Here is a 14,537-nt window from a genome sequence, read left to right as displayed (position 1 = left end):
GAAATTTCACTCAATATGTAGTTTTTACACAAATTTGATTAGACTTGACTTGACGTCTGAGTAGAATTTTGCTTACTAATATATTTCACAATTTTTGTGTAGTTGCCCTAAAATTTGGAGAATAGTGAATTTAACGGCGAATGACAAGTAGAATTTTCAGAGTGTACTAGCTATTCGTTAAATTCCCATTGGATTTATTTAGCTAATTATATTTTATCGTGCAGGTTAATCAATGATCGCGAAGTCATTTCTCGGCACACGTGTTTTTGCACAACCTCACACGCGCGAATTGACGCGGGCGCACTTCACTTGCGTCACAACGAAATGTGTAAGTTCAAATAGAGCGAGATAGAGAGCGCGTTCGCGCTTTCAATCCGTGGCATTTGTGGCTGCTGTGAGGAGATGGAGCTAGAGAGACAGAGCGAGAGCGAGAGCGAGAGCGAGAGAGAGAGAGAGAGAGAAGAGAAAAAAGGATCATATTGCGTGGAATTAACGCTACTATTAGACGGCAACGAAATACGAAGCGCCGTATCTAGTAGAACGGGATAACGTATCTCGACAATATAATACTTTTACTCGTTGGCATTTAACGGCCGAGTATTCTCGTTATTCTCGCGAGGGAGCACCCGCGGTATGTCAAAACAGAAAGAGGAAAAGCGCATGGGGAAGCGAGTTTCGAACTTAGCTATCGCGCGAGCGGGGAGATCGCGAAATGGCACGAGCCAGCGGGCTCTTTATCCGCGGATATACCGGGTGACCTCGAGACACCAGAAAACCAGCGAGGACGAGAGCCAAGAGAGTGTGGGCGGTACCTGTTTTGCTCGCTTACTCTCCTTTCCTTACTCACCAGGGACGCGAAACGCGAAACGCGAAACGCGAAACGCGAAACGCGAAATGCGAATGATCTCGCCGAAGGAAGGACTCTCCTTTGACCCATCCTTTTCCCGTTCCTACGGCTCTTGGGTAGGCAGAGCGAGCGTGCATTCGTTGACAGTCGCTCTCAGTTTTATTACCGCGAGTTGCTCGCGGAGGATAATGCGCGCTCTCTCTCTCTCTCTCTCTCTCTCTCTCTCTCTCTCTCTCTCTCTTTCTCTCTTTCTCGCTTACTCGCTCATTATTATTCTCAACTCTGCACTCATCTGGGACTTTTCTTTCCCTTTTATATTTGGAATTGCTGTCGACGAAGAAGACTTTTAAATAGATATCTAGAGCCGCGGCTCCCTTTGACCCTGATGATGCTGCTCGGAACTACGAAACTACGTAGTTTGTTTGAATCTACGAGAGAGTTTTACCCTCGAGAGTCATGGATTCTCGAGGAATGCTCTCGTGGACATGGGCATGGCACAGAGAGACACACGCGGAGAGGATACACGCGTACGTGCATCTACTTTGCATTTTGCGAGATCTATCTCGCAAACGATAGAAGGCTTTCAGCGTGAAAAAGGCTCTTTGTGAGACGCGTCCTTTTTTCTCGCGGGAACGCAAAGGATTCACCTCGCGCGGAAACACATCTCGATATATATCTGTATTGTGCAACAACCTGCCGAAGTGCGTAGCGACGGTGCGCCGGCGAAAGAGAGAAAGAGAGAAAACATAATTTGCCGATTCGAAAGTGGCGTAATAAAACGATAAAATTTTAAACGACATCCGGTAAACGATAAGACGGATAAGCTGGATAATTTCAACGAATTATATTTCACGTGCGTGATCAGGCAACAACAAGATTCGATTATTTCTCAGCCAACAAGAGCTAACGCTCTTACTCGGACTTTCAACTTAATAAAAATTTAACGCGAGACTCGATCGCCCGAATATTTAAATAATCTAAAATATCGTTGGAGTCACGAAGGAATATCTCGCGGCGAATTCTTTTGCACGATCAGAGCGTTCTTCTTTAAAAGTACATGTCGCAACGTCGGCGAATTTTAAATGCCAGTCTGGTTGCGTCTTCTCGATCCTCTTCCAAAGTCTCAAATTCGCCTCTAATCTCCCACGGACTTACGCCACTTTCGAAATTAGCTACTGTGGATCGAGAGATACGTGCCTTGGGCCACGATGCTTCCCACGAGGGGCAGGATAATCCCGTACACCAAGATCATTCTCCACGGATCGGCGAGAGACGGCGCGCGATCACATCGACGATCCAACGGCGGCTCGGTACGCGAACATCCGCGGGGCCCTGCTGCTAACGGGCTCAGCCGTGCACCACTCGCGCACCACTCGGGGAAACTTTCACGGCAGATGTGTGCGTTTCTTTTCTCGCCGATGAAAACGGTGTCGAAACGCCCGGCGTCCACGCGGAAGCACTCGGCGATAACGCGACAGCGCGATGTCCCACCTTCTGATGACGCTCCTGAGAATTCTCCGGAAGTCCTCCTTCGCTGGTCCTTTTGTGCCTTTGAGACGCTGATCCTCTCGCGGATTCTTCACCAATCTTTTTGCACTATCTCAACTTCCCAATAATCCCAAATAATTCCTCCAGTCCTTCGACGCTTCCACACTTCATCCAAGCGTCAATCGGACGTCTTTCGACCGCGATTAGCGTTTCTCCGGCTTCTCGGATTATTCGTGACGCTGTTCAAGTCTCATTGTCTCATCTCCTCAGAAGCCTCCATGGCGCATCCTACTCGATTCATCCTCGGGTCATCCGGTGGACCGTCGTCCAGGCTCGATCGGGGTGAAATGTTGCAGGGTTAATAACGAGATCGGCGAACTACGTGAACCGTAACGGGGAAATTCACGACTTTAATCACTAACTCGACGACATTTTAGCCGCTGTTCGCTCGAGCAACGAGCAACGACCAGAGACCGACGATCCGTTCCCTTCACCGGTCGACCGTCGAGTGCCCCGGGCCTGAGGCCCCCTTTGCTCTCTCGGCGCGATGAAAGTCCCGCGCCAAGCTGAACCGACCGGCCGAGTCGCGTGAACAGCGACGTTCAGCTACGTTTTCGCGTAGCGCACGTATTAGCATTAGCGCGAGTCCATCGAGTCCGTGTATTTGCGCAGACTTTAATCGTTTCGGCCCTGCCGTCGTTAAATGTCAGTGGAGGAACTCGATGGAGGAACTCCTCCATCGAGAACAATTTTTCACCAATGTTATCCTTAATGGCAAGATATCAGGTGTACAAATAAGTAATCTAAATTTTTTTAAGCGGCTAAGAAATTAAGTTTAAAATAATCAAATTTTCCCACTCTTTTGCGGTTATGTAGTGTCGACATATAGCTGTGAAAAGTTATATTTAGTATGACGCGAGCATCGGCTCAACACAACCTCAAGAATTATTCAGTTCAGTACAGTGAAACATGGCAACAGATAAGATTGGTATATCCGACACTGTATTCTTTACGAATTCCAACAAGGAAAAAATGCTGCAAGAGCACGCGAATCGATTTGTTCTTTTCTCGACAAAGGTGTTGTATCGTACGATATGTGTGCATTTTGATTTAGACGGTTTAAAAGCGGCGATTTCAGTCTGAGTGACGAAGAATGTCCTGGAGGCCCTCGGAAGTGCGGCAACAATGATTTGGAGCAACTGCTTGCTGAAAATTCAGCACAAACGCAAAAAGAGCTTGCAGATAGAGTTAGGAGGACCACAACAAACTGTTTCCAAACGCCTGCACGAGATGGGGAAAATTCAGAAAGAAGGAAAATGGGTTTCGCAGGACACAACGCTAGGCCACACATTGCTCCCGTGACAAAAGACGTCATAATGAGTTTTGGCTGGGACGTCTTGCAGCACCCGGTGTATTTACCAGACATCGCTTCTATACTGATGGAACCACTTGTTCCAGTCGATGCAACATGCCTTGTTCGATACGCACCCACCAACCAGTGGATCAGATTCGAAAATGGCTTGACGACTTTATCGTGTCCAAAGCACAAAACATTTTTCCGACAGGGAATTCATCAGCTGCCTGAAAGCTACTTAAAGTTATAGAAAACAACGGCGAATATTTTGATTGGCAAATTTGTTTTACTTTCTTTTACAATAAACCTTGAATTTTTAGCTGAAAAATTTGTTAAATTATTTATTTGTACACCTAATACATCGTTGTAACTGACACGTAGCTGCTGAGATCGAAAGAAACTTGCAGAAATCTTAGTTGAAATATATTGCAGATTTTGCTCGATAACGATGTCATCATTGTTAGTTGGTAATAGTATGTATTATTGCCTTGAAATAATAATATTTCTATAGAAAGACCGTTTCCTCATGTTGTTAGAATGAATCATTATCATTTTATTGACTAACAAGCAGGTTCAGGATTGAGAGATCATACATTGTAGAATTATCATAGAAGAAATTAGAATGGCAATTTTATCGCGGTGATGATTTGACAGAAATAGAATAGATCGGACGATTAAGGATCATCGTCGTAGATAATTGCATAGTGAAGTTCCGATAACGAGAATGTTGCATCGATGGATATCCCGCTAATGCTTCGTAATTTCCTGACTCGCCTCATCGCGAGGACGCAGTCCTCCCGACATTGCCATTTTTACGTGAAGTTTAATCACGTTTTTTTACGTGAATGTTTGTACATTCACGTTACTTCTTGATATTGAACAGCTTTAATATCGTATCTTAGGTTCGAATATATATCGTGAAGAAAATATTCACTTTAAAAACTATAGAAATATTCCCTATGGGCATATTTCGTGTATGTATACACATACGTAATGCGAATATTATATGTATAATTTACTTTTCGCGCGAATAGTTCGAGAAGTAGATTTTCCTTAATTGAAATTTCACAATTGGAATTATGAACATCATACTAGCTCATGTAATCTCACCGCAGGAACCGGTGTAGAGTGTGTTTCCTAAATTTTCGAAATTCTCCTCGACGATTCGACGCTAGATCCTAGCCATGCTCCAATTATCCTTCGATAATCTAGAAACACTATTGCGCGCTAGACTAGCTTCGATCTAGTCCGAAACCGGACTAGATCGAAAAATCGCCGTCTATGACCGATCGACCCCCTTTTAACTCCTGCTTACGTTAAAGAGGACCGGTTCCACCGTGAATAATACCCAACCGCTTGTTAATAGTACAATTGCATCTATATAGCTTTCTACAGACTACGTATAAAAATAAGAACTTCATAAAATATCTGGACGATATTTTTAAATCTCTCTTTTTTTCCCTCTTGAGAAGAGAAGCTGAAGTTATTTATAAGTTACCTGATAAGAGTCACGTTGCATTGCACGTCTCTCAAAGTTTCGAGAAACTACGCTAGTCTCGCCTTTTAATATAAATTTGGATAGTCGCGTGATCAAAGCACATTCCGAAACTCGCTTGTTTTCGAACTGGAGCACTAATTCCAGGGTTAAGGCAGCGATACAGCCGAACATGCGACTCGCGACAACGTTAATTTGCGCGGGCCACCGCGTAACTTATCCCGACCGGCAGGAAGCGGAAGCAACTATACAACTATGCTATGGATGCACGCAAGTTTCACGAGTGACCCTACATGAGGCCGCCGAGATCTCGGGACATTAAATCACGGCGCTCAAGGGTCAAAAAAGAATGAGTCACCACCAAGGTTCAAGGTGCTCGATCCGAGAAGGGTATAATACTCGCTCCTACCTACGTCCCTCGGTGTGTGCCCACCGAATCCTCCGTTTAGAGTCAATCTCGGGTATACCCATGTCAGCCGCACTCTGAGTGAGGGAAAAAAGAAGAGAAATAAAAACGGCCGGTCGTGGTCAGTGACGACGGACTCGCGTCGTGAAGTCGCCTATAAGGTTACCCGCGACTTTACCGTTAAGACTTCCCCTTCTCGGGGCCTTCGGGCCCGCGCCAGCTGGGCTCTCTAGCCCTCTCTTCCCTTCCCTCCCTGCTCCGCGAGTAACTCCGCCACCGTGATATTCCGCGCGATCGCATTTTCACTCCGCTGCCGTTGTCTCCCTCTTCGGTCCTCCGCCTTCTCCTTCCTCCACCCCTCCTCCTCCTCCTCCTCCTTCTCCTCGACAAACCACCTCCCTCTCTCGCGTCCGCCGTTTTTTTTTTTTTTTCAATCATCTACCTACCGACGTCAGCTCGGGCCCCTTTCACCTCCAGCGAGGCTCACCTCGTCCACGCGCTCGCTCGAGAAACACAGGTACGCAGGTACTCGTGGATATGTCGCGCTTTCAGAACGAGACGGGCATAATTCAAGGATACGATGGTGTTCTGAGATAGGTTGTTAACCCGGGAGACCCTCAAGCGGGGTCAGCAATGCTTAAGTCGTAGAGTCCCACCTGTTTAGAAGATTCGAGTCACGAAAGAGACGAGAATTTTTTAGAGAAGATGAATCTGATTCTGCTTTTGATGCGGTCCAAGTATTTCGGAGTGAGCTCGAAATAATTACGATAAGGAAAGATTTACCGGTCTGAACAGGACATTAGGATTCTAGGAAGACTCTTGCGACGTTTCTAGCCGATGTTAATGTCGAGGGAACGACGGAAGCGCGCACTTTTTCAAGACTAGGTAATTAGGTACATTGTCGTTGAAGGTACAGTGAAACACGTAAAATGAATTAACGAGTCGGGGAAACCGCGTCCACTTTCCTTCCGCGAGATCTTCGGGTATTCACCCATAAGCCGCTCCTAATTATACCCATGTTTCCTTATAATCACAACGTCAACTGAATGCATTATATCGAATCTTCGCGCCGACACGATATAATGTGCGATATAGTTATGCGAATGAAATTGCATTAATCCTGCAAAATGCAGTTCTTACGAGGGTAGTCCCAGAAAGTACCTGACCTGACGTATAGATAGCGGTTGAAAAGAATGACTATGGTAGAAAGTACCAACCTTATTAAAGCTTAAGTTTGAAGTTTGACGACGCTACGTTGTTTAGTATTTGTTTATTGGCAGCCATCAATAGTGAACGCTCTCAGTGAATTTGTAAACATGGAAAAAATTGGTCATCGTTACGTTTATTCTCCTTCGTTTACAACGGTAAAATATTGGGTGGCACTGGTCGACCAAATGAGGCGACCACGCCAGAAATGGTGAAGAAAATCCACAAAGTGGTATTGGATGACCGTCGACTGAAAGTGCGCGAGTTAGCAGACATGGTAGGCATTTCAAAAAGTGCTGCATACATCGCATATTGACTGAAAATTTGGACATGAGAAAGCTGTGCGCAAGATGGGTGCCGCGATTGGAACAAAAATAGCGTCGTGAGGATGTTTCGACAATCGAGTGTTTGGCGAAGTTTCGCAGCAACAAAGCCGAGTTTTTGCGTCGATTCATAACCATGGATGAAACATGGGTCCATCACTTCACACCTGAGACGAAGGAACAGTCAAAAAAACAATGGACACCAAGGTGGCTTGATGGCTGTTTTGAGGAGCTCGACGATTCCCACTATAAACAGGATATCGTCGAAGCTATTGAACATCGCTGGGAAAAGTGTATTGAGCTAAAAGGAGACTATGTAGAGAAATAAAGATATTTTCTCCCAAATTTTTTGTGTTTTCTTTGTTAGGTCAGGTATTTGTGGGACTACCCTCGTATATCATCGAATCGACAGCGACTACATTGAATTGTTGGCTTCTAGATCTCTCTGAGTCTTCTCATCTCTCATTTCACTTGATGCATGTTATAAGAATTAGAAGTCGCTTTCAATTTTCTTCCGTAAAAAAGGAATAGATCGTGCCAGTATAATTATGCGTAGCGAGTACACGTGGCGGAAAAATGAATTCGTTACATTTTCTCGTTTATCAAGTTGAGCGGGAGTAAACCTGAGAAAACATACATACATCAGTCGTATTTTTCAATATATATTTTTTTACGCTTGCTACACAGTAATTTATTAAAGAGCAAATTAAAGACAAAAAGAAATGAATAAAAGAGGAGAATCACGCAAATTAACGTCGCAATTATTGAAGTATTCTCATCGGCCAATCGGCAACGTAATTTCGCGCGTAAAAACGCGTTGCTCCTTCATTCATGGTTAAACAATAGAATGGCGTCATCTGACAGGAGCCCGCAGTACTACGAGTATAGTTCACTTGGGGAGCAGCGCTAAGCGTCAATTCCGAACTTTCCGAGCGAAACGGTCCACTTCAATGAAAGGCGTATGAATGAAACGGCACGTAGCATCAGAATGCTCCGAAGCGCCAAGTGGACCGGTTGAACGTCAAGAACGATGATAGCAAGCGGGTGGACGCGCACGCAAGTGCTCCTGTATCTCGAGTATCTCGAAGGTGCTCGTATGGCGAATACACGAAGGAACGATGTCGGCGACCTCGACGTCGATGCGAGGATCACGAGGATCTCCTGGCGAGACATTCAATAACTCCTCTCCTCGACTCGCCGTTCCTCGAGATGCCTCATGTAAATGGAAGAGACCGAAGCGGGAGGACGTGAGTACTGAGCCATTAGCCATTGTCGATCGAGGTTCACTTGTCTTATCAGCCTAGGTCCTCCCGTCTGTATCTCCTCCAGGAGTAGCTCGCACCGCGTTATTCCACTTGCCGCGAGCTCGTACCTATGAATCCCGACGCGAGTCGATGTCGTATCTCCTCTCAACGTTGAGTGCTGACGTATCGATGTATGCGTGAGACGACGATGCGTTCTATCTTCGGGTGTACGTTCTCGGCAGTGTAAGGGGATTCGGCAGATATGGCCGAGGGTGGAACGGAGCCGAAGTTTATTGACGGTCAGGTTTCGAAGGGTCAGTTAGAGATAAACGAATGCCTCGGTAACTGGCTGACGTACTTGCAGGTTGGTATATATATTGACTCTGGTAATACTCGCCACGTGTTGCCACGAAGAAAAATAAACCGTCTCTCGTACTACAGACACTTAATGGCCTATGTACAGCTGGTACTAAATTGGCCCAATCCCTGCAAGGGCTTCTCTCGGTTCACGACACGGTGGCACAGTGTCGTTTGACGGGTCAGTGTTTGACCGGTTGGGAGGAATTGACGAGGGCTACGCATGTGGCCAGCAATACTGTCAAGAATCACGTGATCACTGCCCTGAGGGATCACGAGTCTCGTGATAATGACGGGGACAAACATGTTAGTAATTGCTTCGGTTTGGTTGGCTCTTACTTACTTACTTACTTACTTACTTACTTACTTACTTACTTACTTACTTACTTACTTAGACGCTGCTATAATCGCTGCTTTGCACTTTCAGGACATTCTCAGAGAAAATCTCTTGACATTCATAAACTTGCAATATCAATTCTGCGTTGCTTGCTGCGAATGCTTGGGTAAGCTCATATTAATACGGCAAATGGAATTCACTTTCGATCTCTCTCATTCGTTAAAGTCGTGGTAGGTGGTGGTCATGGTTCAATAAAGTATGAACATTAAATTTAAGGGATAAAGTATGAATATTAAAGTATGTAGCGTCACATTTATCAGTCGTTAGTTTCTGAGGAAGTTAGAGACTATTCACTTTTAGAGGCAGCGTAGTTTCCTTGGGAGAAGATTATGATTGAAATAGGATCTAGACAGTCGCTGATTACATTAAGAGAAGCCATGTTTCGGTTCTAATTACGAATTCGCGCAGGTGGCATGGCGGAATGCTCATGCTCGCAGAGCGGCAGTGGCGATTGCGATATCGCCGCTCTTCAGCAATGCTTCGAGCGTCTTTACAGCTCGCCGGTACCGCCCGTGTCTATCTCGTCCACACAGCAGTCCATGCAGAATTATCAGAGATCCCCTTTGCCATACTCGTTGTTTCCTCTGCAGGTAATTGTTGTGCTTGCGAACTCGCGCTACTCCGTTTACTCGGTTTGCTTAGCAGTAAGCGTCACATTCAGTTTCGTATCCGCAAGGTTCAGAGGAGATGGTCGGAAACCGCGGCGGCGGAAATGTCGGGCGAGTCTTGCGACAACACGGTAAGACGTTGGTCGATGCCCTGGGACTGCAGGCACGTCACAGAGTGGCCGCGTCAAGATGCGAGGTCCCGATTAAAGGTGCCCCAGCAGGACCGCAGCAGGTCGACCACGCCTGACTCGGCGTGGAAAACGTCCACAATGGCTAGTCAGGACGGTCTTCAGGAAGCCATTCAGCTGCTTTCTTGCAAGCCAGGTAGCAAAACGTCAATAGAATTCTCTGGCGAATTCCCCGAATTGCCCGATACTTTTCACAAAGATGTGAATTATTTCTAGAAGATTATCCCAAAAATAATATATTCTATAAGCAATTTGTGAAGTATCACATATTGAAGGAGATTTGAAGTTTGCAACTCGGCTCCCGATTCTTTTGCGAAATTTCAATTTTACAATGGTCGATCGAAAAGTAACACTCAATTTCACAACACAGAATTTATCGCAGGATGAACCTCTCTTGATTTCTTGCAATTTTTGCAAAATTGAGAACATAAGCTGTTGCGGTTGTAATCAAAAAGAATTTTACTCGAGCCTCGCAGAGATGTGGGAGTGTGAGTACGTTGAGGAGCTCAGCAACACATAGTGGTTACTTAACAGAAACATAAGCTTTAATACAGTATGAATTATGTAATAAAGCTAACGGGCTGAGAGTTACAAAGAAATGAATAATCTGCGAGAGGACAGGCTTGCGCTTATATCTGACTTTGCGAGATTACCTGTTGTCTACGACTCGACGACTGACTTGAGACTCTACTATAAGACGTTCGTTTTATCGCGTGTACATGTGATGTGGCTAATTTAGTATTCTTATCATCGAACGCAGAAGCGCAGGTCTGGCCTCGTCCTATGAAAATATGTAGAACATCATATATATATAACATATATAATATATATATAATATAATATATAATATAATATATAATATATATATATAATATATATATAATATATATATATATATATAATATATATATATATATACAGGTTGCGTGAAAAGTTTGCGGAGCGGCATCTATAAGTAAACGGTAGAATTTTAAATTGTAGTCGGTTATATAGAATCACTCTTCACATGAACCTAGGTTAGGTTTCATTTCCATCTGTCAATTCTTTCGGTGTTTACAAGCCAATTGAAGTTGACGTGTCAGTATATTTGTTTGCAATGGAAAATTTGGAACAGCGTGCAATGATTGAGTTCTTTGTTAAAAAAGGTTTAAAGGCAATGGAAATTCATTCCGAGATGGTAAATGTGTTAGTGGAATCTGCTCCTTCGAAAACAATGGTTTGTAAATAGGCAGTTGAGTTTCAACGTGGTCGTACAAGCATTGAAAATGATCCACGCAGTGGAGGTCCAAAAAGCGCATCAACACCAGAAATCATTGAGCAAATATTGAGCAATACATGTTATTGTTTGTGAAGATCCAAGTGTGACCGTAGGCATTTCAGATGAACGGGTACGGCATATTTTGCATAAAGAATTACAAATGAAAAAGGTGTTTGGAAAAGTGGTGCCGCATACGTTAACAATTCAACAAAAACTCGCTCGAAAGCAAATTTCTCAGCGTCATTTGGATCGTTTTAAGAAGAATAAAACCGATTTTGTGCGTCGTTTTATAACTATGGATGAGACTTGGATTTATCACCATGATCCTAAATTGAAACAGGAACGTTTACAATGGACCGAAGCTGGATGTTCAGCTGCAAAGCAAACAAAGCATGAAAAATCGGCAAAAAAGGTTTTGGCATCAGTTTTTTGGGATGCTAAAGGGATTTTGTTAATTGACTATCTGGAAAAAGGTAAAACAATTAACTCTGAATATTATTGTAACTTTTTGGATCAATTGGACGCAAAAATTTGTGAGAAAAGACCTGGTTTGCAGCACAAACAAATCATTTTTCGCCAAAACAACGCACCTGCTCACAAAAGTATTTTGTCAATGTCTAAATTCAATGAATTGAAGTACAAATTGCTTGATCATCCACCGTATTCGCCAGATTTGGCACCCAGCGACTTCTATCTGTTCCGAAACCTAAAACAATTTCTCCGTGGAAAACATTTTTTGTCGAATGAAGAAGCTATAGCAGCCGTAGAGGCATATTTCGCGGACTTTCCAGAAACACACTTCCGCGATGGAATAAAATTATTGGAGAGCCATCGGGCCAAGTGTATTGAAGTTAATGGAGACTATATTGTAGAATAAAATAATTTGTAGAATTAGGTATTCTTTATTTCAGTTTCGCTCCGCAAACTTTTCACGCAACCTGTATATATATATATATATATATATGATGATAACATATATATATGTTCAACATAAGCTTATAGAGTTAAATGTAAATCGTGAACCAGTAGGTGTTCGCTTTGTTAGTTTCTTGTGTACGAGTCGACGGTTGTACGTTGCGCAGGAATTCGACCGTCCAACCAACTCTCCGCTTACGCTAGTCAACATATCCCGGGCGTCACGTTGACGACTTGCAACTTTGAATCGAATTACGACTCCGCTATCTGGCCAGGCTCGCGTAGAATAGGCTCGCCCAGGTGTTGGCCGCAGGACTCCAGCGACCATTCCGATCAATCCGGACATCGCGACAGCGATCAAAGTGTTCACAGCGGCGAGCATAGGGACTCGGGTAAGGTTCGATCGTCGTTTGTCGTAGACAAGTTAAGTTACTCTCGGCAGGTAGGATCGCGAGGAGATTGTAAATGATTTCGTTGTACTGCAATGTTATACTGCAGAACAGAGCGGTGGCAGCGGCAGTCATGGCGACAGTAAAGACAGCATTCATTCGCACTGCGATCATCGGGAGACCGAAACCGGTGAGTCGCGTAGTAATTGTGGATTCTCGAAATATTTCGTCGCTCGCCTGAGTCGTTCGAACAATCGACGTGGAAAGGCTCGTGTGATTTTCGTGCGATGGTCTTAGGACTTGTCTCTCTTTGAAGGTACTACGGACACACTGCCGTCTCGCAAGAGCAGCTCGTCCACCGATTCCTGCATCTCGGCGCACAGCAGGTCGGGTTCGGAGAGCGCGGGTGGCGGGGTAAATAAATAAGTTTAGAGTTAGAGCACGTTTTCTGTTAGAGTATGATATTAGCGATCCCTAAGTTCGTTAAGGTCGCTATTTCCTCTTCTTCTTCCTCCTGCTTCCTAAGACATCGGCTTACGGTGGATAAAAGAATTAAAACGTAGAAAGAAATGGCAAATAGAGGAATAAACAGTGTGTGTACAAACAATGTGTCCTAGGAATTTGCCATTTTTCTCCACTTTTGAGTTCGTTTTCGGAAAAAAAATATAACGTTTATATTTTTATAGAGAAGATATAAATTAAACCGTGAAGAAACATGGGAAGACCATATATTTCTAAAATGCGTACGGTCAAATGCGTACGAATTCCTTTTCGCTTATCCGTTTATACTCCCGTCGCACACTGTCTCATCACATTGCACCATGTTTCGATGTTGTTAGACGTCGTTCATCCTTCGCTTTCTCCTCTCTGATTGTTGTTGTCGTTCTTCCTCTTAATCTCAAGGTAAACGTCGATGATGATTTTAGGAATGTACGAGGTCGCAATTGTACTCAATGTGGAGCGGCGGTGATTTATCCTTCATCAAGTTGCCGGAAAGTAACGAGATACAAGACGAACATCCACCCGCTTAAATGTCTGCCACTCGCCTCGCGTTTTATGCAATCTTGAGAAAGGAAGGTGTATCGCATACATGCGCGCGCGCGCGTGATAAAAAAGGCATGACACTTTTATCTAAAATGTTTTATCTATTCTACATATTATGCAAAGAAGTTACCGAAGGGGAAATCAAGTTTGGATATATTTTGCGATTGAGGTGATCCAAGAGTTTTGTCGTTTTGTCGTTATGACGCAGTTCGTTGACTCGCGTTGATTCACGTTGATAGTGAATTGACCAATTTTATTCATGACGTGTACATGTTTGATATTTGTGAGCGCGGTATGACGGCGCTTAGTACGTGCATATTGACTGTGCAACTAACGATAAGAAAAAAAAAAATATATATATATATATAAAATATATATATATATATAAAATGTATATAATATTATATATATATATATAATATCATATATAATATATATAATATTACATATTGCATATATATATACTTAAAAGACGCCATACAGGGTGCTCCCAATATTATGCTCGTAACATTTACGGCTTTGCTATAAACCAATGAAATACCACGCGACACGAAAGGTTCGTCGGCGAGATGTATTTCGCCGACAGACAGAGAGCGCATATCGTAATATTGGAATTAGGTAGGTCTCTGTGTCAACCTAACGAATACTACGAAATGAAACACTCCGGTTTTACGTCCGTAAAATGAACGCCCTGTGTACGCCCTGTCATCTCATATATATATATATATATATATATATATATATATACACATATACGATTCACAGATCTATGATACATTACATAATTACGTATAATTTGACGATTGTCATTCAAAATTGGTCATCAAATGTTTCTTATAATTTTGTCGTTTGTTAGATTCGCTTGCGAACGCGTTGCTCTTAAATCTCTCATGTCCCGTTCGGGTAATGAAACGCCTGCACGCGCGATCGTTAAACATTTCTCCGTTGCTCCGAGAGCGAGATATCGTAGATATCGTCGTAGATACGCAGAGTGCCGTTCAGAAATTTCCGAAGATTT

The 14,537-nt window shown here is 43.7% G+C and overlaps 2 protein-coding genes across 4 annotated transcripts in view; one reads left to right on the top strand and one right to left on the bottom strand.

Moving 5' to 3' along the window:
* Positions 1-2,852, bottom strand: part of fw (CUB and Sushi multiple domains furrowed) — a 28,648-nt gene extending 25,796 nt beyond the window's left edge. The window contains exon 1 of the mRNA XM_019843096.2: positions 2,045-2,852. Coding sequence (XP_019698655.1) covers positions 2,045-2,099 — 55 coding nt within the window. The 5' untranslated portion in view covers positions 2,100-2,852. The remainder of the gene's footprint in view (positions 1-2,044) is intronic.
* A 5,287-nt stretch (positions 2,853-8,139) lies between these two features.
* Positions 8,140-13,877, top strand: LOC105186928 (uncharacterized). Of its 3 annotated transcripts, none has more exons than XM_011147458.3 (10): positions 8,140-8,366; positions 8,449-8,727; positions 8,805-9,026; positions 9,148-9,223; positions 9,526-9,707; positions 9,794-10,049; positions 12,254-12,478; positions 12,585-12,665; positions 12,792-12,889; positions 13,402-13,877. In XM_011147458.3, exons 2-10 carry the CDS (start codon positions 8,626-8,628, stop codon positions 13,504-13,506), a joined length of 1,347 nt encoding a protein of 448 aa, XP_011145760.1. In that variant the 5' UTR covers positions 8,140-8,366; positions 8,449-8,625; the 3' UTR covers positions 13,507-13,877. The 3 variants fall into 3 exon arrangements, with proteins under 3 accessions (XP_011145760.1, XP_011145761.1, XP_025157075.1); XM_011147459.3 differs by having other exon boundaries at positions 8,424-8,727; XM_025301290.1 differs by having other exon boundaries at positions 8,419-8,727.
* Positions 13,878-14,537: the final 660 nt, after the last annotated feature.

The sequence above is a fragment of the Harpegnathos saltator genome, unplaced genomic scaffold, assembly GCF_003227715.2.
Source record: "Harpegnathos saltator strain DR-91 unplaced genomic scaffold, Hsal_v8.6 scaffold41, whole genome shotgun sequence".
NCBI classification, from domain to species: domain Eukaryota; kingdom Metazoa; phylum Arthropoda; class Insecta; order Hymenoptera; family Formicidae; genus Harpegnathos; species Harpegnathos saltator.
This window is presented reverse-complemented; position numbering and strand designations above follow the sequence as displayed.

Excerpts from the sequence above, each read along its gene's own strand:
- LOC105186928 (XM_011147458.3), top strand. The coding sequence starts at position 8,626 with ATGGCCGAGGGTGGAACGGAGCCGAAGTTTATTGACGGTCAGGTTTCG. Across the intron at positions 9,708-9,793 it reads ACTCGTTGTTTCCTCTGCAG|GTTCAGAGGAGATGGTCGGA; the intron begins GTAATTGTTGTG and ends CGTATCCGCAAG. Across the intron at positions 12,666-12,791 it reads TCATCGGGAGACCGAAACCG|GTACTACGGACACACTGCCG; the intron begins GTGAGTCGCGTA and ends CTCTCTTTGAAG.